Below are 22,824 nucleotides of genomic sequence, written 5' to 3'. Positions count from 1 at the left end.
ATTCCTAACATAACATGTGGAACATGGAGGGCATCCAATAAATGTGTTCAATCATGAATGAGTGATCGATTAGCGATGTCTATCATGGGCAGGCGGTTAGGAAGTGGCCCAATATACGCCAGGTAGTCATCCCCTTCTCCCCCACTTGCTCTGTAAACTTCCCTTCAGCTCTGAGTTTATGATTTTAACGGCATCAGGAATGTGAAAACACCTTGTGAGGTGTAATCTGCCAGGGGAGAAAAAAAAAGGAAAAATAGTTTTTATTAGAGTCTTCTCTCCCTAACTAGAATAAAAACCCCTCCGAGCAGGGCCCCTAAACTTAGTCCCCCGTGACTGGTATTAGACCGCAGAGGGCGAACTATGACTATCAGGCAGTTCAGAGAAGCTGGGCAAAATCAGAAGTCCCTCCTGGGACTTTTGCTAGGTTTACCTAAAACTTTCCTGTGTCTCTGAAAGTTTTCATAATTAAAAAAATTTTTTTCTTTGGAAAAAAACCTCGTGGTGAGTAAATGTGTCAAACGGGGGAAGACCACGGGGCACACTGGGAAATCTGCTTTTTTAGTCCCTCGTTTCTTCGGCTACATTTATTACTACGTTTGCTTTTTGGTTCTCGGCCCACATCCCTTTGGCGCTGAGGAGCTCTGACTTACACAAGGGTGAGCCCTGGTGGTGCTGAGCCAGCCTCCAGCACGGGTGCCGGGTGCCGGGAACGCGCCGCCTCCGAGAGTCCCCGCCCAGCCCTCGGGAGTCCCAGGGGGTAGGGATGCGGGAGGAGGGCGGCTCTTGCCAGCAGAGGAGGGCGAGTTTAAAAAGTTTGCATTTTTCAGAGGAGAGGAATGCACAATTTCAACCACACTATCAAATGTTTTTCTTCTAAAGGCTATATCTATATAAAGGGAGGAGGGAGGGTTGAGCCAGGAGCTGGGGGTGGAGAAGTTGGGGGTTATAGGTTGCGGAGGGAACCATGATCAGGACCGGTCTCAAGGTTGTTATGACCCTCCCCTAACTTTTAGACTTGAGACTTGTGGCAGAATTCGTGGCCCCGAAGCAAGGATTGCAAGCTGACCAGGCCCAGGGGAAGAAGCCTTATTGGAAGCACCGAGAGAGCTAGGTTAATTATTTACCTTAGAGATTTTTCTAGGAGCAAAACCTCCTTGGAAAACTCAAGAGGAGGCTTGGTGAGTTTTCGGAAGGAGGGGGAGAGGGTGAGGAGAAGCCGCTCAGGGACTCTTTTATCACCTTGTTTAATTTTCCAAGAGGCACTTATCTGATACTTCCTTGCTTGTTTACTTGTTTATCTATTGTCAGCCTCCTCCATGAGAACAGAGACCTTGCTAGTCTTGTTCACTGCCTGATTTCCAGCTTCTGGAATTCAGCCTGGTGCATGGCACGTCTTCAGGAACTATTTGTTGAATGATTAAATGAATGATGGGGCTGGGTGTGGGCTTCAGCCAGCCAGCCCTCACTGGCTGTCATTCTCCCAGTTCTTTTCATTCACCCCTTCTGCATTATCTCCCTGCCCCAAATTCTTCAGTGGCTCCCTATGTGTGGCAAGATAAAATTGGAAACCCACTGCCATCACAGTCACCTGTCCCTTCTCTTTTGTTAAAGCTTTAAAAAAAAAAAAACGGTTCTAGCAATATCTAAAATAGCTCCCTCATTACAGAAAACGTGCTTCCTCACACCTGTGTCCTTCCCCTCCATTCCCTTTTACCTGCCCAGCCGTAACTCCTCCCCCATGAAGCATACAGCCTCCTTAGGGAAGCCCTCCATCACTCACCCAAGCAGACTTCTAAGCCCTCCCCTCACACCATCACTCTTTCTGTTCCTGCATCTTGTCACATGGTGCTGGGCTTTTCTGTTTACATTTCAGTCTCCTTTGGGAGCAGATGCTTTTCTTCAGTTGTGGATCCTAGGCAATGAGTTCAGAAGTTGAAGATATTGGGAAAAGATTATATTTATTGATTAAATGTTGTTGGAAGTGCCCCTTTCAAGAGCGACTACATCAATCATTGTGTGTAATGTTCCCCTAGGTATTCACAGAAAGGACCTCAACTCTGCAAGAAGAGAAATTTACATTAAGTGGGTCCCAACTGGGTGCAAGATACTATATCAAGTGGTTTTCATTTCTTCTTTAATCCCCACAACAAATCTTAGTTGGAAGTATTATCATTTCCTTTTTACTGATGAAAGAACTAAAGCTCAAATAAGATATAAATAATTGCATAAATTTACACAATTAGTAATTGCTCTTTTATCAAAGGTGGTTTTCACCCCTCACACACATGGCCAGCTAAATAATTTTGCCGTATTTTATAGGGGTAGCTGAAGTTCCTAATAAGGAAGAAGACTCTAGGCCTTCCCTGGTGGTGCAGTGGTTGAGAGTCTGCCTGCCGATGCAGGGGACACGGGTTCGTGCCCGGTCCGGGAGGATCCCACATGCCGCGGAGCGGCTGGGCCCGTGAGCCATGGCCGCTGAGCCTGCGCGTCCGGAGCCTGTGCTCCGCAACGAGAGAGGCCACAACAGTGAGAGGCCCGTGTACCGCAAAAAAAACAAAAACAAAAACAAAAACTCTTAAGGACCACAGGACACAGAAGAGCCTTTTAAGTAACTAAAGAAAGGATCATTTATGTTCAGTACCATTGTAACAATCATTGTATCATCAACATCTTAATTTGTATTGCTTTTTTCTATTGCTTTTAATGCTTTCTTCTTTATCATTGAAATGTAAACTTCACAGCACTTTTATGAAGGAGATGAGAAGGTTTTCTTGTTTAAAGACCCACTTTGCAGCTAAAGCACTGACCAATTAAGCAAAACCAAATGGCTCTAGCACCAAACAACTCTTTGACAAGTTAAGGAGTCACTTTTCTCTCTGGGCCCCAGTCTCCCATTTGTAAAATCAGGGAGTTGAATCTGGATGATCCCCAAGGGCCGTTCTAGAGTGAACATCCATTTATCCTGTGATAGCTCAGGGCCACCCAGTGACACTGGCAGAGGCAAGACCGCCCTTGTATCTGGCAGCAGAGACTGCTAACTGTTCACCCCAAATCTGTTTTCTTTTCCTCCTGGTTTCAGGAAAGAAATTTCTCAGCTCCCTTTATAGCTGGGTGCAGTCATTTTTGAGTGAGCAGAAATCACAAGGATCAGCCTTTGCTGGCACTGTGGACAGCTGCCCATGACAAAAATACTTCAGTGTCTAGTTTTGTTTATCAACACATGGGGGAAATATATTAGGTCAGGTCCAGAAAGAAATGTTGGGTCTTCTAGGCTTCCAGTCTGCTCTTTCTTTCTGTGCTTCCTCTTCAACCATTTGTTCATTTACCCAACAAATACTGTATGCACTCCTGCCACGTGCCAGGCACTGAAGGTACAGGGACTTAGAGCTCTGCACTACGTGGGGGCCTCCTCTGTTGACATCTCTTTGCCACTGTCAAGATGGAAAGTGTAATATGACTCCTTTCCCCTTTGTTCATTGACTGACTGGACATCAGAGCCTCTGAATTTCAAAGTGCTGTCTAGACATGGAGTCTTAAGCCTTTAAATTGTGAAAATGACTTTACACAAAAAGGGCCTGGCTTGGTGCTTGGTGTACAGTAGACCCTCAATAAATGTCCATTTCCTTGAGACCTTGTCAAATAGAAGGGTTGATGTGGGGGATGAAGGATGATGGCCTGAAATCATTGATTCTAGGATAGCTGGCCAGAAGGGCAGATTTTTATCCTTTTTAAAGGGATCCAGGCCAGATTGTTCATTCAACAAATATTACTGATGCCCAAGGCTCACGGGATATAAAAGTGAAACAACACAAAGTCTCATCCTCAAAGGGATGAGGAAGGGAGCAAGAGAAACAGATCGGCAAAGAGGCAATTGCAACCCAGTGTGATAAGTGTTATGAAGGGAAGTACAGGATGTTACTCAGCCACAAACAAGGGGCAACTAACCCAGGCTAGTGGGTGAGGGTGGGGGAAGCATCAAGCAAGACTTCCTGGAGGAAGTGACATATGATCTGAGACTTGAATGGTATATAGAAGTTAACCAGGTACCTGTTACAGTGGAGGATTACTGGACTGAATGTCAATATTATGACATAGTGTGAGTGTTTTGTGTTGGGTAATTACAATCATTGTTGCTTTTGTTGTGGTCATCCATTAACAATGCTTGGTGTCAGTTTATTTATCTCTTGTAAAAATAAAATACAGTGTGTGTGTGTGAAAAAAAAAAAACTTAATGCAAAGTGTATCTGGGGACCAGCGCTGGTTTGTACATTATTTCCTACAGGTCTTCATCAAGATGTAGTTTAAGTTTTTGTAATCTTTTTTTTACCCCTATGTTATGTTTGTTCTGGTTAAATTTATTGAAATATAAAAAAATAAAAAATAGAAAAAGAAGTTAACCAGGTAGAGTGGGGGAGGGGTCATAGCATCCCAGGCAGAGGGAACTGTACCTGCAAATGCTCAGAGACTCAGAGAGGGTCTGAGACTGCCAGTCTGGCTGGAGAGTCACGTGCAAGGAGGTAGAAAGCTGAGAGGTGAGGCTGGCAAGGAGGGCAGAAAGACATTAAAGGGCAGCTGATGCTCTGGAGCAGAGAACTGCCATCATAGAGAAATCTGGGTTCCCAGGACTCGGGACTCTTTCAGGGTTGCACTTTGCCAGGTCCTGGGAGAGGGGTTAAGGGTGCAAAGATGCAGAAAGATGAGAGATAAGACAGAGGAAAAAAAGGTACCACTAACAATTATTAACATCTATAAGATGTTTGACTGCATTAGTCATCTGGGAAATGCAAGTGAAAACCACAGCACACACCTAGGTGGAACCAAATAGGAGAGGGACTTCCCTGGTGGTCCAGTGGTTAAGACTCCATGCTCCCAATGCAGGGGGCCGGGTTTGATCTCTGGTTGGGGAACTAGATCCTGCATGTCACAACTAAGAGCCCACAGGCTGCAACAAAGATCCCGCCGGCCGCAACTAAGACCCAGTGCAACCAAATAAATAAATAAATATTTTTTTAAAAAAGAAGAAGAACCAAATAGGAGAGATTCGAATGCAGAGGTGACTGCCCCACACCATAATCATGACCAGACCTCTGAGACTGTGTCCATGAGGAGCTTGCAAACCACTGAGGGGGAGAGGCTCATACACTTTATGAAGTAGGATTTTGGTGGGGAAAAGAATCCTAGGCTTCAGAGAACCTCCATCTCTGCCTTCCCCCCCTCCTCCTCACCTAACTTAACCTGACAATTCAGCTATCAGGAATATCCAACTAACCAGAAAATGAATTTCTCACCCAACCAGAACGTAGATTTTCATAGTCCCAGACCCTTCCATGAGGTGTCTGATGCACTGTAAAGAAGCAAGGCTTTGGGTCCAATCAGGCTGGGTTCCTGCTTCTGCCACTGGCCTGCTGTGTGACCTTGGGCCAGCAGCCTGACCTCTCTGGAGCCTGTGCCTATGAAATAGGAATAATAATAGCTGCTTCCAAAATGGAGATTCCCCTGCTCTGTCTCCCTTAGCTAAATACTTAACGTTTGGAAAGGGAGAATAGGGATCCACATGTCACGATCAGACCCATTTTCTGAAGTTGCCAACACCCATAATTTATGCATTTATGTAATCACACCAAAGGTTATAAGCATATTTTATAATTCCATCATCTAGAAAGCTCTGCTGTGGTTGACCCAGTTATAAATTGGTAGCAGCGGCAGCAGCAGGAGAAAAAAGGTATTTCACATTATTACCATCTGAAGAACAGTAGTGGAAAAGTAAGGAGAGGGCTTTAGAGCCATTTTGGCCTTTCTCAGTTACCGGTGGAGCGGCTGGTGCTTTCAGGCTGGAAATGGAGCTCAGAATCAGCAAGGCTTTGTGGAAGATTACCCTGAGAGCCCTTAGGGCAGAATGATGAGAGAACTGGAAGGGCCAGAAGTTTCACAGAGGAGGAAACTGGTCCTAGAGAGGTGACACATTTGTCCAGCAACACAGAGTCCTCTGGGCAGCTCTTGACATCAGAGTGCTCCTCGCTTGCCAGAGTCTGTGCAAAGCGAAGCTGCAAAAGGATTTTTTCATGCTTCTCGTTCGGCCCTTCCTGTGTGCACGATGCATAAGCTGGTTCTCCTGGAGAAAGATGGCTACAGAGGCAGGCTTGCCTCCCCCATACCCCTCGAATGGGTCCTAGACTGTCACCTTCTGCGTGCACCGCTGATTCTGCCTGTGGTCATCCACAGTGGGTAGTTTTATGGTTGACATCCTGATTTTTTTTTTAAAGCACTTTTTTGAGTTGTGAGCTAAACTAGCTGCTTTTTTTTTTTTTAAATTTTTTGGCTGCACTGGGTCTTCATTGCTGCTCTCGGGCTTTTTTTAGTTGCGGCAAGCGCGGGCTACTCTTCGTTAATCTTGTAGAAAATGCATCCTGATTTTTTTTTAATCTTTTATTTTATATTGGAGTATAGTTGATTTACAATGTTGTGTTACTTTCAGGTGTACAGCATAGTGATTCAGTTATACATACACAGGTATTTATTCTTTTTCAAATTCTTTTCCCATTTTGGTTATTATTGCATCTGATTTTTTTAAAATTTATTTATTTATTTATTTATTTTTGGCTGCGTTGGGACTTTGTTGCCGCGCGAGCAGGCTTTCTCTAGTTGTGGAGAGCGGGAGCTACTCTTCGTCACAGTGCGCGGGCCTCTCAACTGCGGTGGCTTCTCTTGTTGTGGAGCACGGGCTCTAGGCACGTGGGCTTCAGTAGTTGTGGCACGTGGGCTTCAGTAACTGTGGCTCGCAGGCTCTAGAGTGCAGGCTCAGTAGGTGTGGCACACGGGCTTAGTTGCTCTGCGGCATGTGGGATCTTCCCGGACCAGGGCTCGAACCCGTGTCCCCTGCACTGGCAGGCGGATTCTTAACCACTGTGCCACCAGGGAAGCCCAACGTCCTGATATTAACTTGGCTATAGTCATTTACCACTTTTTCTTATAACTGAATCAAAAAAATAATTCTGGTGAATTGAATGGCCTGGCAACTGGTTTCTGGATTTCATTGAGTTTTTACAGCACTTGAAAAACAAATTCATCTGTACTTCCTTAAAAAAGATTTTCAAAGTCAGAAATTAGCCTGAATTTGTAAGGGGTGAGGGCAATTACTCTGCTTTGGCTGAGTTGAAAAGACTTCTTCACCATGTCTCAGAATACATTTCCTTTCCATTTCCCCTGCCCATGCCCGCCATCTCCTTCCCCAGGACCCTCAATGTTTCCTACTGGACCACACCTTCCCCGACAGCCAAAAAAAAAAAAATCAGGACACTCCCTTCTCTGAACCCCTCCCATAGGCCTTGAAGGGGCCTTGCGCTCAGCCTGTGCTAAGACTGGGAGCTTGCACGGCTGGAACCAGTTCTCTTCGTGTCCCCGCTGAGTGGCCAGCCTGGCAGTGGGTGTTGGCCAAAGAAGGGAGGAACCACGCAAAGGCCACATCCCCACCTCCCACTGCCAGATCTCACTGCAAACTTGCATCATCACTTCCTGCCTGTGCTCTATTAGAAGCTGTCAGCAGCTGCCCACTGCTCCCAGAAGCAAGCCTAGACCCTTCCATGGCATCAAGTTTCCCCTAATTTGGTCCTGACTGACCTGCCAGCCTTGCTTCTCCACCTACCACACAGGCCTCACTGCTGAGCAGATTCTCTGCTCTCGCCCTGCCTTCTTGCTCAAGCTCTTTGTTCGGTCTCTTTCACTCCAGCCTGTGGAAGCCCTCCAACCCACGGAGGCGCAACACAAAGCCCATGTTTAGAAAAATTCTGCCCAGCACCCATCTCATTCATATTTTCTCTCTCTTTCCCACTCCCTCCTTCTCCTCTTCCTCTCTTCTTTCCTCCTCTCTCTCTCTCTCTCCCTCTCTCTCACACACACACACACAGCATGGATTAATCTCCCTCCTTTATTCACATTCCCATGGGACTCTACTTGTCCTTAGAGACAGCACTTATTGCAATCTGCTTTGGAACAGAATTCCTCACATTTATACTACCTCCCAGTTAGAAACTGTCTCCCTGGAATGCAAGAGCTACCCATCTTCATTCATCTGGATATTTATCATAGTACTGGCCCCAGGGTTTTACACATAGTAGGTTCTCAACAAATGTTTGGGCTTTGAAGACAGTGACTTGATGGACAGAGACCTGGCTTTGGCAATGGACAGAACTGAGTTTGAGCGCCCCTCCACCTGTTAATAACTGTGTGATCTTGGATAAGTGGTGTACTCTCTCTGAACCGCTTTACAGGTCCAAAACCTGTAAAATGGGGGTCACACTAGTGCCTACCCCATAGAGTGGTAAAGAATGGTTGAGGGCCTCCCTGGTGGCGCAGTGGTTGAGAGTCCGCCTGCCGATGCAGGGGATACGGGTTCGTGCCCCGGTCTGGGAGGATCCCATATGCCGCGGAGCGGCTGGGCCCGTGAGCCATGGCTGCTGAGCCTGCGCATCCGGAGCCTGTGCTCCGCAACGGGAGAGGCCACAACAGTGAGAGGCCCGCATACCACAAAAAAAAAAAAAAAAAAAAAAAAAAAAAAAAAAAAAAAGAATGGTTGAGATAATATGTGTAGAACATGTAACTCTTGCCATTCATAAAGCAGGTTCCTATAAACATGGGTCACCAACTTTATCCTATACACATTTTTGAAGCTCGCACTTTTGCCTTGGATGCCCTAGAGTGGATATCTGGGGAGAAGCCTACTAGAATATTCCCATTGGAAGACAAAAATGCCCTCCTTGCAACCTGGGCCTGGGAGGTCAGAGGGGTTGGCAAAGACTGAAAGGATTCTGAGGAAAGAGTGGGGGGGAGGGGTGGCAAAAGGGGGCAGCCCCAGGCCCTGTAGGAGGTGGGCCACACCCTTCCCAACTAATAAAGTCAGACACTTCCCAGGAAATCAGCTCCTCCAATCTCATTTATGCTAAATTAGCATCTACTACAGAACTTCCCCAAAGCCATCCCCACACTTTAATGGGAACTTGAGTAATCAGAAATAGGAAAAGCAGCCAGGAGCATAGAGAAAGGGCATTTGCAAAGGAACTTGGCCAGTGTGTCTCTGGCACTGAGGGTGGGGGGGACAGAGGCCTAGGAGGGCAGGACTCTAGAGGACCAGGGAGCCCCGCCTGTCACAGAGACACTCACACTTGCCAAACAGCCTTCTGATTGTACCTTGGTTTCCAGGGGCAGCCATCCTGGAAACAGGTGAAGGGGACAGGATTTAGAGTGAGGTGGAGAAGGGTGGGATGGGAACAGCAATGTCCTCCATGTGGCACCTGTGGTTCTCAGTACACATTATTAAATGGGAGTTTTGATACATTTCAGCCTCCCGAGACTTTGGGCAGGGCCATCAGCTCTTCTCAGGGCTGAGTTCCCTTGAATACGCTGATCTCCTACTTCCCTCTGTGCACCAGCAGCCTGTCCAAAACTGAGTTCCCTGTGATAGGACAGTGTTGTGTGTCTGTGGGTGAGGGTGATACTAGTTTGCACAGCTGTCGTGGTGGGAAGATTTGAATGCCAGGTGGCAGTCTTTCCCTTGGAGACAGGATCCTGGGTTAGGATCTTGGCACTTGAATGACTTTTGGAGGTCACGTAGTCCAACCACCCTATTACCGATGAGGAAACTGACACCTAAAGAGGCCAAACCAGTTCACAATGTATACACGTATCAAATCACCACCATGGAGACTTTATATGTTTTATATATTTGTCAATTATACCTTAATAAAGCTGAAAAAATAAACTAAAATTAAAATTAATAAAAAAGAAGGCAAGCCAGGAAGAGAACCAGGTCTCCTCATCCCCAGCCCAGGGTTTCTATCCTGTTTCTCTATGATAGCCCCATAAAGATGTTTTGGTGTGGTGTGAAACAGGCATCACCACATGGTTGAAAATGATAAATCTGGATTTGACTAGAACATGTGAATCTTATGTGTTCTAATCTTAAATTACAGCCCTTACTCCTTGCCTGCCTTCTTGTAGCTTCTTGTTCCCGTGGGGAACTCGTGTAAATGGTTTCTAGATTCACACTCTGATAGACTCTTAGGGTGGAGTTGGGCAAGGTCCAAGGCATGAGAGTTTGGGCTTGATCAGCCTGCTCTTTTGAGTGCCGGGTGGCAGGCAGGCAGGCAGGCATTCTCTCCTCCCTTCCCTAAAAGGTCTCCATCCTCTTTAAGTCCAAAAGAGGCTGGTATGCAAGGAGACACCCCTGGGAGGTAGCACGTGGCCCCTCTCCCGGGGAAAGGAACAGACTGAGTGAAAAACAGACAGTAACTCACGTGAGTTCTAAAAAAGCACAAGTAGATCAATGGAACAGGATAGAAAGCCCAGAGATAAACCCACACACCTCTGGTCACCTAATCTATGACAAAGGAGGCAAGAATATACAATGGAGAAAAGACAGTCTCTTCAATAAGTGGTGCTGGGAAAACTGGACAGCTACATGTAAAAGGATGAAATCAGAACACTCCCTAACACCATACACAAAGATAAACTCAAAATAGATTAAAGACCTAAATGTGAGGCTGGACACTATAAAATTCTTAGAGGAAAACATAGGCAGAACATTTTTTGACATAAATCGCAGCAAGATCTTTTTTGACCCACCTCCTAGAGCAATGAAAATAAAAACAAAAATAAACAAATGGGACCTAATTAAACTTAAAAGCTTTTGCACAGCAAAGGAAACCATAAACAAAACAAAAAGACAACCCTCAGAATCGGAGAAATTATTTGCAGATGAGCAACTGACAAGGGATTAATCACCAAAATATACAAACAGCTCACGCAGCTTGATATCAAAAAACCAAACAACCCAATCAAAAATGAGCAGATGACCTAAATAGACATTTCTCCAAAGAAGACATACAGGTGGCCAAGAGGCACATGAAAAGCTGCTCAACATCACTAATTATTAGAGAAATACAAATCAAAACTACAATGAGGTACCACCTCACACCAGTTAGAATGGGCATCATCAGAAAATCTATAAACAATAAATGCTGGAGAGGGTGTGGAGAAAAGGGAACACTCTTGAACTGTTGGTGGGAAGGTAAATTGATACAGCCACTATGGAGAACAGTATGGAGGTTCCTTAAAAAACTAAAAATAGAACTACCATATGACACAGCAATCCCACTACTGGGCATATACCCTGAGAAAACCATAATTCAAAAAGAGTCATGCACCACAATGTTTATTGTTGCACTATTTACAATAGCCAGGTCATGGAAGCAAGCTAAATGCCCATCGACAGACGAATGGATAAAGAAGATGTGGTACATATATACAATGGAATATTACTCAGCCATGAAAAGGAATGATATTGAGTTATTTGTAGTGAGGTGGATGAACCTAGAGTCTGTCATACAGAGTGAAGTAAGTCAGAAAGAGAAAAACAAATACCGTATGCTTACACATATATATGGAATCTAAAAAAATAAAATGGTCATGAAGAACCTAGGGGCAGGACAGGAATAAAGAGGCAGACCTACTAGAGAATGGACTTGAGGACATGGGGGGGAGGGTAAGCTGGGACAAAGTGAGAGAGTGGCATGGACTTATATACACTACCAAATGTAAAATAGATAGCTAGTGGGAAGCAGCCGCATAGCACAGGGAGATCAGCTCGGTGCTTTGTGACCACCTAGAGGGTTGGGATAGGGAGGGTGGGAGGGAGGGAGATGCAAGAGGAAAGAGATATGGGGATATATGTATATGTATAGTTGATTCACTTTGTTATAAAGCAGAAACTAACACACCATTGTAAAGCAATTATACTCCAATAACAATGATAAAAAAAAAGATGTGGTACATATATACAATGGAATATTACTCAGCCATAAAAAGGAGCAAAATTGGGTCATTTGTAGAGACATGATAGACCTAGAGACTGTCATACAGAGTGAAGTAAGTCAGAAAGAGAAAAACAAATATCGTATAATATCGCTTATATGGGGATTCTAGAAAAACGGTACAGATGAACCTAGAAAAATGGTACAGGTGAACTTATTTGCAAAGCAGCAATAGAGACACAGATGTAGAGAACTAACTTATGGATACCAAGAAGGGAAGGGGGGGTGGGATGAACTGGGAGATTGGGATTGACATATATACACTACTATGTATGAAATAGGTAACTAATGAGAACCTATTGTATAGCACAGGGAATTCTACTCAATTCTCTGTGGTGATCTAAATGGGAAGGAAATCCAAAAAAAGAGGGGATATATGTATACGTATAACTGATTCACTTTGCTGCACAGCAGAAACTAACACAACATCATAAAGCAACTATACTCAAATAAAAATTTTTTTTAAAAAGCACAAGTAAATTAAGCCTAAAGAAAGGGGGATGTCAAAAGGATTGATGAAACTCACAAGGGTAAATGCATTGACTCATTCAAGAAATCTTTAACTGATCACTTAGTTTAACCAGGTATAGTTCTATGCACTGGGCACATTAGACCAAGAAGGATACAGAGACCCAAGCAAGTGACCCAGAAGAGGAAAACTCAAAGTCATGGACAAATTCTCAGTTAAATGGAAAGTGAGGTTAGAGGAGGATAGTGGGAGGAATGAGATCTTACAAGGTTGGCCAGAGATTTCAAGAGGATAACATCTGCACAGATAACATTTTTGAAAACCTGAAAGAAAGGAGGCAGAGAGAGATACAATTTGAGAGCTACTTTGGCACTCGAAGGACTAAACCAAAGTGTTTGCACTGCATGCTGGGATAATTCATTCACTCAGCAAGTACTCACTGAGCACTTCCTATTTTTCTGGCTATGCCAGGCTTTTTGCTGTTCCTTGCCCTCACCAGACACACTCCCCTACCCTGCCTTTAATACATCAGTGTCCTCTTCTTTTGAGGGCTTCCCCCCAATGAATAGCACCATTTAGCAGATACATAAACAAACTGAAAAAGCTGTGACAGGAGAAGGAACAATATCCTAGCAAGGACCCTGTCTAATTCATCTTTGCACCCCAGTGCTGGGCACATAGTAGGCATTTAGGAAATGTTTGATGAATGAATGAATATCACTGTGAGGCACTGAGGAAGCCAAATTTTTCTAATGAGAAATGTTAGCCTGGGGAATTCCCTGGCAGTCCAGTGGTTAGGACTCTGCACTTTCACTGCCAAGGGAAAGAAATGTTAGCCTGGTTACAACTCTGTAAAAAGTGCATTTAAAAAATCTTTTAAAAATTTACTGAAAAACACTAACAGTGGTTGAATGATGGAATTATGGGAGACTTTCTTTTCTCTATTTCCCCCATTTTGTATATTGCAGCAGCATTTTTTATAATCTAAAAATATATTTTAGCCCATCCCCCCATTCCCTCCCCCCGACCCAAACTGTGAGGCTTACAACTTATTACCTAATTGAAAAAAATTGTTTGTACCATATAAATTATGAAGACTGAGAAAACATGACCTGAATTTTATAATGCAACCAACTATAATTTATCACCACATTATTCTGATGTGTTTGCTGATATGCATGATCATTTATAGCCAGGCATAAACAACAGCTCCCATAAAACATTTTGATTAGTATTACTTGAAATAGCCAAATTGGGTCTTTTGTCTGAGCGCTGGGGAAGGGGAGGCAGAAACTGGGCCGAGGGGGATTTGACTCTGTTGCCCTCACTAGGGACCCCACTTTTCCAGCAGAGTCTGTCAGGACCTGGGAGCTCTGGGGACCTCTGGCTGACAGATGTGCAGGCGTCCAAGTGCTGGCAGCAGAGCAGGGCAGTAACTGGGACTGCTCAGGCTTCACGAAGGAGCTTTTCACCCCAACAGGAGCAGCGCTACCACCCCAAACTCTCCTTTCCTTTCCCTCCCAAGGTCAGCTTTCTAGATGTGAGAAAGCCCATAAGGATACTGCCTAAAATGTCATCAATAAAAATTTATTTGGGCAGCGGAAGAATTGCCTCTAGAGGGCTAGAGGAGGGACATGTTCACTCACATGACAAATATTTATCGAAAACCAACAGGCACCAAGTGTAAGCAAGTTCCTATACATACATGATATCATTTTTCCCTTCCTTCATCATTTCTTTCTTCATGATATTATCCCCATTATACAGATAATGAAGAACCTCAGAAAAGTTAACTGGCCCTAGGTCACACATTTAAGTTAAGTGGTGGGAGTTGGGTGGACTGGGGAGTAGAGAGAGGGAAGGAGGAGGGATCCAAACTTAGCTCTATCAGACCTGGAAACCCACTCTCCCCGCACTTTACAAAGCAACATAGCAGAAGTTTCCAGACTTGGTGCTTAAAGTCTGTGTGACTATCAGCAGCCATTCTGGGTCTCAGTCTCCTTGTTTAAAAATAAAGGGCTTGAGAAGTATGTTTTCCAAGTGTCCTTCCAGCGCTGGTTCTTTGTCACAGTGTTCCCTCTCCTTGTCTTTGTGAAAGCTCTGCGGGAGGAACACTCCCGGGTCACCAGCGCAGAGCAACGCCAGGAACTCCGGTCTCTCCGGGGATCGCCCCCTAGAGGACATCGGTGGTGTTGCAGGAGCCAAGGCTCCCACTGAGAGTCCAGGCAGCAAACAATCACAGGGTTGAAGCCAACTTTAATTACCGCTTTACCTTTTTTTAAATGGATTTAGAAAACATTCTCACAGCCCTTCCCACGCTCACCAGGGCAATGCTGCTGGAACATTTAATGATGGGGAACTTTTGTAGCCTGAAGACCTACTGGTTCTATGAGTCATATTTAAAAATTAGATTATATTTTAACTTTCTACACCTCAGTTTCTTTTAGGACTGTGAGGCCCTTTACTGATCCAGTACTGATTTTGCAGAGCTGCCGAAATGTGATTATAAAACAATATATTTGTCTCTACTTAGATATTTTTATTACAATAGTCAAGTTCTGATTAGGTAATATATGCATGTGGTACAACATTCAAAAGTCACTACAGGGACTTCCCTGGTGGCGCAGTGGTTAAGAATCTGCCTGCCAGTGTGGTTCAAGCCCTGGTCCGGGAAGATCCCACATGCCGCAGAGCAACTAAGCCCGTGCGCCACAACTACTAAGCCTGCACTCCAGAGCCCGTGAGCCACAGCTACTGAACCTACGTGCCACAACTACTGAAGCCTGCGTGCCTAGAGCCCGTGCTCTGCAACAAGAGAAGCCACCGCAATGAGAAGCCCACGCACTGCAACGAAGAGTAGCCCCCGCTTGCTGCAACCAGAGAAAACATGCGTGCAGCAATGAAGACCCAACGCAGCCAAAATATAAATAAATAAATAAATAAATCTTTAAAAAGTCACTACAGAGTTTTCAGTAATTATCATATGACCCAGAAATTCCACTCCTGGGTCTATACCTCCACAAACTGAAAATAGGTGTTCAAATAAAAACTTATACACGAGTGTTCATAGCAGCACTATTCACAATAGCCAAAAAGTGGAAACAACCCAAATGTCATCAACTGACACTAGATAAACAAAATGTGGTATATTCATACAGTGGAACATTATTCAGCCATAAAAAGGAATGAAGTGCTTATACATGCTACTATTTGGATGGACCTTGAAACATTATGCTAACTGAAAGAAGCCAGACACAAAAGGCCACATATTATATTATTCCATTTATATGAAATATCCAGAAGAGGCAAATCCATAGAGATTTTCTTATCTGCAGGTTAGTGGTTGCCAGGGTCTAGGGGAAAGGGCGAATGGGAAGTGACTGCTAATGAGTATGGGGTCTCCTGCTGGGGTGATGAAAATGTTCTGTAACTAGATAGTGGCGATGGCTGCACAACATTGTGAATGTACTAAATGTTGCTGAATTGTACACTCTAAAATATTTAAAATGGTAAATTTTATGTTACATGTATTTGACCACAATACAAATAAATAAATAAAGGGTATTACATGTATTTGACCACAATACAAATAAATAAATAAAGGGTATTCTGTAAAAAGTAAGTTCCCCTTTCTCCAGGTCCCCTTCCTGCAGACAAAAATAACAATTAGCACTTTTCCTTCTCTACTCTTCCAGAGATTATTATTGTATGTATGTATGTGTGTGTGTATATATAGTGTGTGCATATATAGTGTTTATTATATATGTGCTTGTATGTATTGTAAATATATATTCTTATTCTCCCTTTTTGGGGACACAAGTTGTCATACCATTCTGCAACTTGCTTTTTCCACTTCAATTGTTTTGGATGGTTCTGAGTCAGTACTTGTTGTTTTTAATGGCTTTTGATCTTTCCAAAATGATAAATGAAGAATATCATCTCATTATAGTTTTAATTTTTATTTTCTTTTGAATGAGGTTGAGCATCTTTTCATGTGTTAAAACCCATTTGTATTTTTTTTTAATTAATTAATTAATTAATTAATTAAACAAAAATACAAGGGAACAAATCCACACTTTTATTTATTTACTTTTCAGTAAGTTTAAATCCTTGAAGGGTACAGCATCACATGGATTCCGTGTCCAATGCCCTTAGCAGGAAGGTTGCTTCGGAATTTGGCACAAACCATGCCACTGTTTCCATGAGCACGAGTTATCTTTCCCCAGATTACTCTGGTTTTGTTAGGTTTTCCACCAGGAGTTACTCTGTTGTTCTTTGCTTTGTACACATAAGCACATCTCTTGCCTAGATAGAATTCAGTTTCATCTCGAGCATATACACCTTCAATTTTCAGGAGAGCTGTGTGCTCCCTCTGGATCCGTAGGCCCCGCTTATAGCCAGCAAAAATGGCCTTGGACCACAGCCTTCCAGACATATTTGTCATTTTAGAAGTCCTGTTCCCAGCAGGCCCCACTTATGTTCCCCCAAAGTTCAGCTGCGGGAGCACCACACACCTCCCTAATTAATTAATTTATTTGGCTGCATCAGGTCTTAGTTGAGGCACACGGGATCTTTCACTGTGGCGTGTGGGCTTCTCTGTAGGTGTGGCGCGTGGGCTGTAGAGCACGTGGGCTGTAGAGCACGTGGGCTCAGTAGTTATGGCACGCAGACTTAGTTTCCCCACCGCATGTGGGATCTTAGTTCCCCGACCAGGGATCAAACTCGAGTCCCCTGCATTGGAAGGCAGATTCTTAACCACTGGACTACCAAGGAAGTCCCCCATTTGTATCTTCTTAACTATGACTTTCCTTTTCATATACTTTGCCCATTTTTATGTGAAGTTGTTGGTCTTTTTCCTTTTGACTTGTAGGTGCTCTTTATAAATTAACATTATGAGCTCTCTATGGTATTAATTTTGAATCTATTACCCAATTGTCTCTTGACCCTCCAACATTCGTGTAACCAGATGCATTAATTTTCCCTGTTTGAATTACTTAGCATGGTTTCTGTTTTTCTGACTGGATCCTGACTGATACATTTGGGTGTTTTTTTTTTCTTATTCATTTGTGAGAACACTTTGTACATTAAGGAAATTAACCAATTATCTATCATACATGTTGAAATTATTTTTATTAGTTTATTTTGCCTTTTAAATATGTTTATTCTTTTATAGAAATTTAAAAATTTTATGTACTCAAATTTATCAGTATTTGCCTTTACAGTTTCTATATTTCATGGCATGCTTAGACAGGCCTTCCTCATTCTAAGATGATAAACATATTCACCTATATTTTCTTTCTATACTTTTATGGTTTCATGTTTAGTTTTTTATTCATCTGGAACTTATTTTGGAGTAAGGAGTGAGGTAGCAATATAATTTAAATGGCTTTCCCAAATGGAAAATGGTGTTTAGTCAATTGTCTCAGTACCATTTATTGAATAGCCCTTCCTTTCTCCTTTGATTTGAAATGCTAATTTTATCAAGTATTACATTCAAATATATACTTGGGTCTGTTTCTGGACTTTTTTATTGGCTTATCTATTTCTTAGTCAGTTATACTTTACTTATTAGCCAGACACCAGCATTTGACTTTATGGACTCATCCATAAAAATACCTCTACACTTGAAGTAAGTAACTCTTGGAAGTCAAAACACAAGAAATGGAGGGTGGAGTCTCTTCATGTCTGAAAAGCCAAAGATGTTGATTGAGGAGGAAATACTGAAAAATTGATCTCCTAAACCAAGGCTTCCTAAATAATTTTTGATTGATAAAGTAAGTGCATTTAAATGCCAGATTTCAACAAAAAGTTATGGGGGGTCTTGTTTATTTACTTTCTGAGAGATTTCCTAAATTTTATCTTCTCTTTTACTGAGCTGTCATATTTTTAATCCCAAGGGCTCTTTATTGTTTTACAAATGCTCCTTTTTTTTTTTTAGCATCCTGTTCTTTTTTCATGGATACATTATTTTCTCTTCCTGAAGATTAACCATAGAATATATCTTTTTTCCTCCTCTTTTCTGTATTTCTCTATTTTCTTTGAGTTCATTGTTTTGTGTGTATTAGCTGCTATCTTTTAGAGACTTTTCCTCAATTATTTGAATTTTACCTTATTTAATATTATTTTAATATTAACCTTATTTAAGAGTGAAGCATGAAAAAGCTAATTGGAAAATCCGTGTGTGTGTGTGTGTGTGTGTGTGTGAGTGAGAGAGAGAGAAGAGGATTATTGATTAAAAGGCTTCAGGCAGGATAACTAGGCAGAGACCCCACTGTTTATTTAGGTGACCTTCAACTGTCAATCTCTTAAGCCATTTCCCTTGGGCAAGTTTCACATGAGAAGAAATCTTCAGTCTCCTGCCTGGTGGGTCCATATCTGCCTGCCTGCTCCCTGGGAGTTAAGCTAGGGAAAAAACTGGTGGGCAATACAGGGATACTACAAAATGGGAAAACCTTTTGGGGGAAAAAACTCCCTATGTTCAAGACCAGTAAGTTTGGGGGACTTCCCTGGTAGTCCAGCGGTTAAGAGTCCACCTTCCAGTGCAGAAGACACAGGTTCGATCCCTGGTCAGGGAACTAAGATCCCACGTGCCATGGGGCAACTAAGCCCACGCCACAACTACCGAGCCCACGTGCTACAACTAGAGAACCCACATACTGGAACTAAGACCCGACGCAGCCAAAAAAAAGACCAGTAAGTTTGCTGGGTAAGAACCTCTGGATATACAAGGTGTCCCTGTTTTAATACCTGCTAATATAAGTGTATGTTTGAAAGACAAATACAACGCGTATCCTTTATGAACCCCTCTTAGTTCGGTCGTCTCTGGCCACTGTAAGGCTAACACTTGCACCTCTAATCTGAAAGAGTACACTGTACAGAGCCCGTGTGTGTGTGTGTGTGTGTGTGTTGAGGGGATAGGACGGTGGTGGTGGAGGGGGAAGCCCTTTGGGCAACAATTCCATTCATAGGAATCCTGGGTCTACTTCCTTACAACCTTTAGGATTTTGTGCTGATGAGTATCGTTTCAGTGGCCTGTTTGGCCTCTATAAAGCTCTCAATTGTTCCTTTTTCCCTTTAACTGGGGATCAGATGTGTGGGAAGATTTTGCTTTGAAATGTTTTTATTCCAGCAAGAAGGCTCAGTTTTAAACACAAAATGTACTTGTATTAGCCCTGTGCTCTCAAACTTCCAAAAAGAAGGTCTTTTATAAATTTGCTGAATTCTCTGTGAGCTTGTGTTTATTAAGTCCCACTGTTTGCAGGCTACTTTGCCATGACATACATATCATTTTAAAACAGGAAGTTAGCTTTTAATCATTAGGCTAAAGTCAAGTGCTTCAGAAAATAAAAAGGCTTCAAGCCTGAGAATTTAACATGACAAAAGTCACAACAGGAAGGTAGGTGACTCTGGCTTTGCCTCTTCGTTCAGTCTTTGGGTTTGTTCATTGTTTGCCCACTTCTTTTTTTTTTTTTTTTTTTTTTTTTTTTTTGTGTGCCCACTTCTTACATACCTATTTTGTGCATGGCCTCATTTATACTCTGGTCTACACCAATCAAATGAGCTACTCAGTCAAAATGCAAGAACTTTGTTAATACATAGACTTCCTATGTACAAAGATAGGAAAAGAGGCCTTATTTTCACTGCTGTAAAATACACCATTGTGTGGATGAACCGTAATTCATTTACTAATTCTCTTGCTGATGAATGATGTTTGGGTTGTTTCCAGATTTTTCTATTACAAGCAATGCTGCAGTGAACAACCTAGCACATCCTTCCCTCCTAGCACATCCCTTGCTCACATGTGCAAGTTTCACTCAGGCAACAGTTCTCAAAGTGTGATCCAAGGACCCACAGGGGTCCCTGAAGTCCTTTTAGGGGGTCCGTGAGGTCAAAACTATTTTCATAATAATTTTCACTTTCATTCTGTCAGGCATATGCAGAGGAGTTTTCCGGAGGCTGCATGATATGTACCTAATTATCAGAAAAGGCCATTAAAATACTCCTACCATTTCCAATTATGTATCTATATGAGGCTGTCTTCTGTTAAAGCCAGACAGTAAAGGATTTGCAAAATGTAAACAATGCCACTCATCTCCCTAAATTTTCAAGTATATATAATTCTTTTTCATAAAATATGTTGTGTTAACATGTACTGGGGGGGCTTCCCTGGTGGTGCAGTGGTTGAGAGTCCGCCTGCCGATGCAGGGGACACGGGTTCCTGCCCCGATCCGGGAAGATCCCACATGCCGCGGAGCGGCTGGGCCCGTGAGCCATGGCCGCTGAGCCTGAGCGTCCGGAGCCTGTGCTCCGCAACGGGAGAGGCCACAACAGTAAGAGGCCCGCGTACCGCAAAAAAAAAAAAAAAAAAAAAAACATGTACTGGGTTTCAATCAAAAAATGGGCAAAAGACCTAAATAGACCTTTCTCCAAAGAAGAAATACAAACAGCCAATAGGCACATGCAAAGATACTCAACATTGCTAATTATTAGAGAAATGCAAATCAAAACTACCATGAGGTACCACCTCACACCCGTCAGAATGGCCATCACTGAAAACTCTGCAAATAACAAATGCTGGAGAGGATGTGGAGAAAAGGGAACCCTCTTGCACTGTTGGTGGGAATGTAAGTTGGTACAGCCACTATGGAGAACAGTATGGCGGTTCCTCAGAAAACTAAAAATAGAATTACCATATGATCCAGCAATCCCACTCCTGTGCATATATCCAGACAAAACTCTAATCCAAAAAGATACATGCACTCCTATGTTCATAGCAGCACTGTTCACAAGAGCCAAGACGTGGAAACAACCTAAATGTCCATCAACAGATGAATGGATAAAGAAGACATACAATGGAATACTACTCAGCCATAAAAAAGAATGAAATAATGCCACTTGCAGCAACGTGAATGCAACTAGAGATTATCACACTAAGTGAAGTTAGTCAGAGAGAAAGACAAATACCATATGATATCATTCATATGTGGAATCTAAAAAAATGACACAAATGAACCTATCTACGAAACAGAAACAGACTCATGGACATAGAGAACAGACTTGTGGTTGCCAAGGGGGAGAGGGTTGGGAGAGCGATGGAGTGAGAGGTTGGGGTTAGCAGATGTAAGCTATTATATATAGAATGCATAAACAACAAGGTCCTACTGTATAGCACAGAGAACTATATTCAGTATCCTATGGTAAACTATAATGAAAAACTATTTAAAAATGTATATATATGTATAACTGAATCACTTTGCTGTACAGTGGAATTTAACACAATATTGTAAATCAGCTATACTTCAATTTAAAAAACACATGTACTGGGTTTATTTTAAAATTAGTTAATAAATATTTTTAAATGTATCAATTTCTAATACAGTAAATATCAACAGATGTAACCCACATAAACAAAAGCTCTTTGGTATGGGATCTCCAATAATTTTTAAGAGGATAAGAGAGTCCTGAAACCAAAAAGTTGGAGAACCACTGCCCTATGGTATAGACCTAGGAGTGGAATGGATGAATTGCGGGGTAGGTGCATATCCAGCTTTAAACGATAAATCTCATAATCACTAAACATTAAATTTTATTTGATATTATTTATATAGAAGCACCCCAAAACCCAGCAAAATTAAAGTATATATAGCTCAGAAATGCATACATATTTGCTAAAACTGAAAACAAAAAATAGAGGCCAATGTTATGCTCAAAATACAGGCTAGGGCTTCCCTGGTGGCACAGTGGTTGAGAGTCCGCCTGCCGATGCAGGGGACATGGGTTCGTGCCCCGGTCCAGGAAGATCCCACATGCAGTGGAGCGGCTGGGCCCGTGAGCCATGGCCGTTGAGCCTGCGCGTCCGGAGCCTGTGCTCCACAACGGGAGAGGCCACAGCAGTGAGAGGCCCGCGTACTGCAAAAAAAACCCCCAAAAGCCTCCCTCCTGTGTATCAGGGTTTTGTTTCCTGTGCACAATTTTCTTTGTGTTTAATCCTCACAGCAACTCTGTGAGGTGGGCACTAATATCTCCCATTCACAGATGAGGAGTTTGAGGGGCAGGGAGGGTAAGGGGTTACCCAAAGTCATGCAGGTGGTAGGGGATGGTGCCTGGGATGCTAGAACCCAATTCTGTCTGTCTCTCAAGGTGATATCCTTTCCATTATACTGTGTCACCCTTCTGGGCCTCAGTTTCCCCTTCTATAAAATGGGAATAACATCTATGTCCCAGATTCCTCATGAAGACTAACTGCATAAAGGAGCACAGTGGCTGACTCTCCTCCCTCCCTGCCCTTCAAGCCCCAGGTGCAGGGTCAGGCCACACCCTGAGATTGCTCATATACACCTCTCTGGGTTTGGCTATTCTCAGCTACTTTTAGGACAGGGACCTATCCAGAGAGGGCTAGGCCATGAGTTACACGGCTCATTTCACATCGTTAATGCTCTCATGTTTCTGATAGTTACAGTGTTGGCCTCTCTGACCTCAGGGAGCACAAAC

At 43.0% G+C, this 22,824-nt stretch overlaps 1 protein-coding gene across 1 annotated transcript; it reads right to left on the bottom strand.

Annotated features, from left to right (window-relative positions):
* Nucleotides 1–16,388: 16,388 nt before the first annotated feature.
* On the bottom strand, nucleotides 16,389–16,796 carry LOC307050905 (large ribosomal subunit protein eL33-like). The gene has a single exon (XM_079701171.1). The coding sequence runs from the start codon at nucleotides 16,775–16,777 to the stop codon at nucleotides 16,436–16,438; it is 342 nt and encodes a 113-aa protein (XP_079557297.1). The 5' UTR covers nucleotides 16,778–16,796; the 3' UTR covers nucleotides 16,389–16,435.
* Nucleotides 16,797–22,824: the final 6,028 nt, after the last annotated feature.

The sequence above is a fragment of the Hyperoodon ampullatus genome (genome assembly GCF_949752795.1).
Source record: "Hyperoodon ampullatus genome assembly, chromosome: 3".
NCBI lineage: Eukaryota > Metazoa > Chordata > Mammalia > Artiodactyla > Ziphiidae > Hyperoodon > Hyperoodon ampullatus.
The sequence above is the reverse complement of the archived record's forward strand: the minus strand, read 5'-3'. Positions and strand labels throughout refer to the sequence as shown.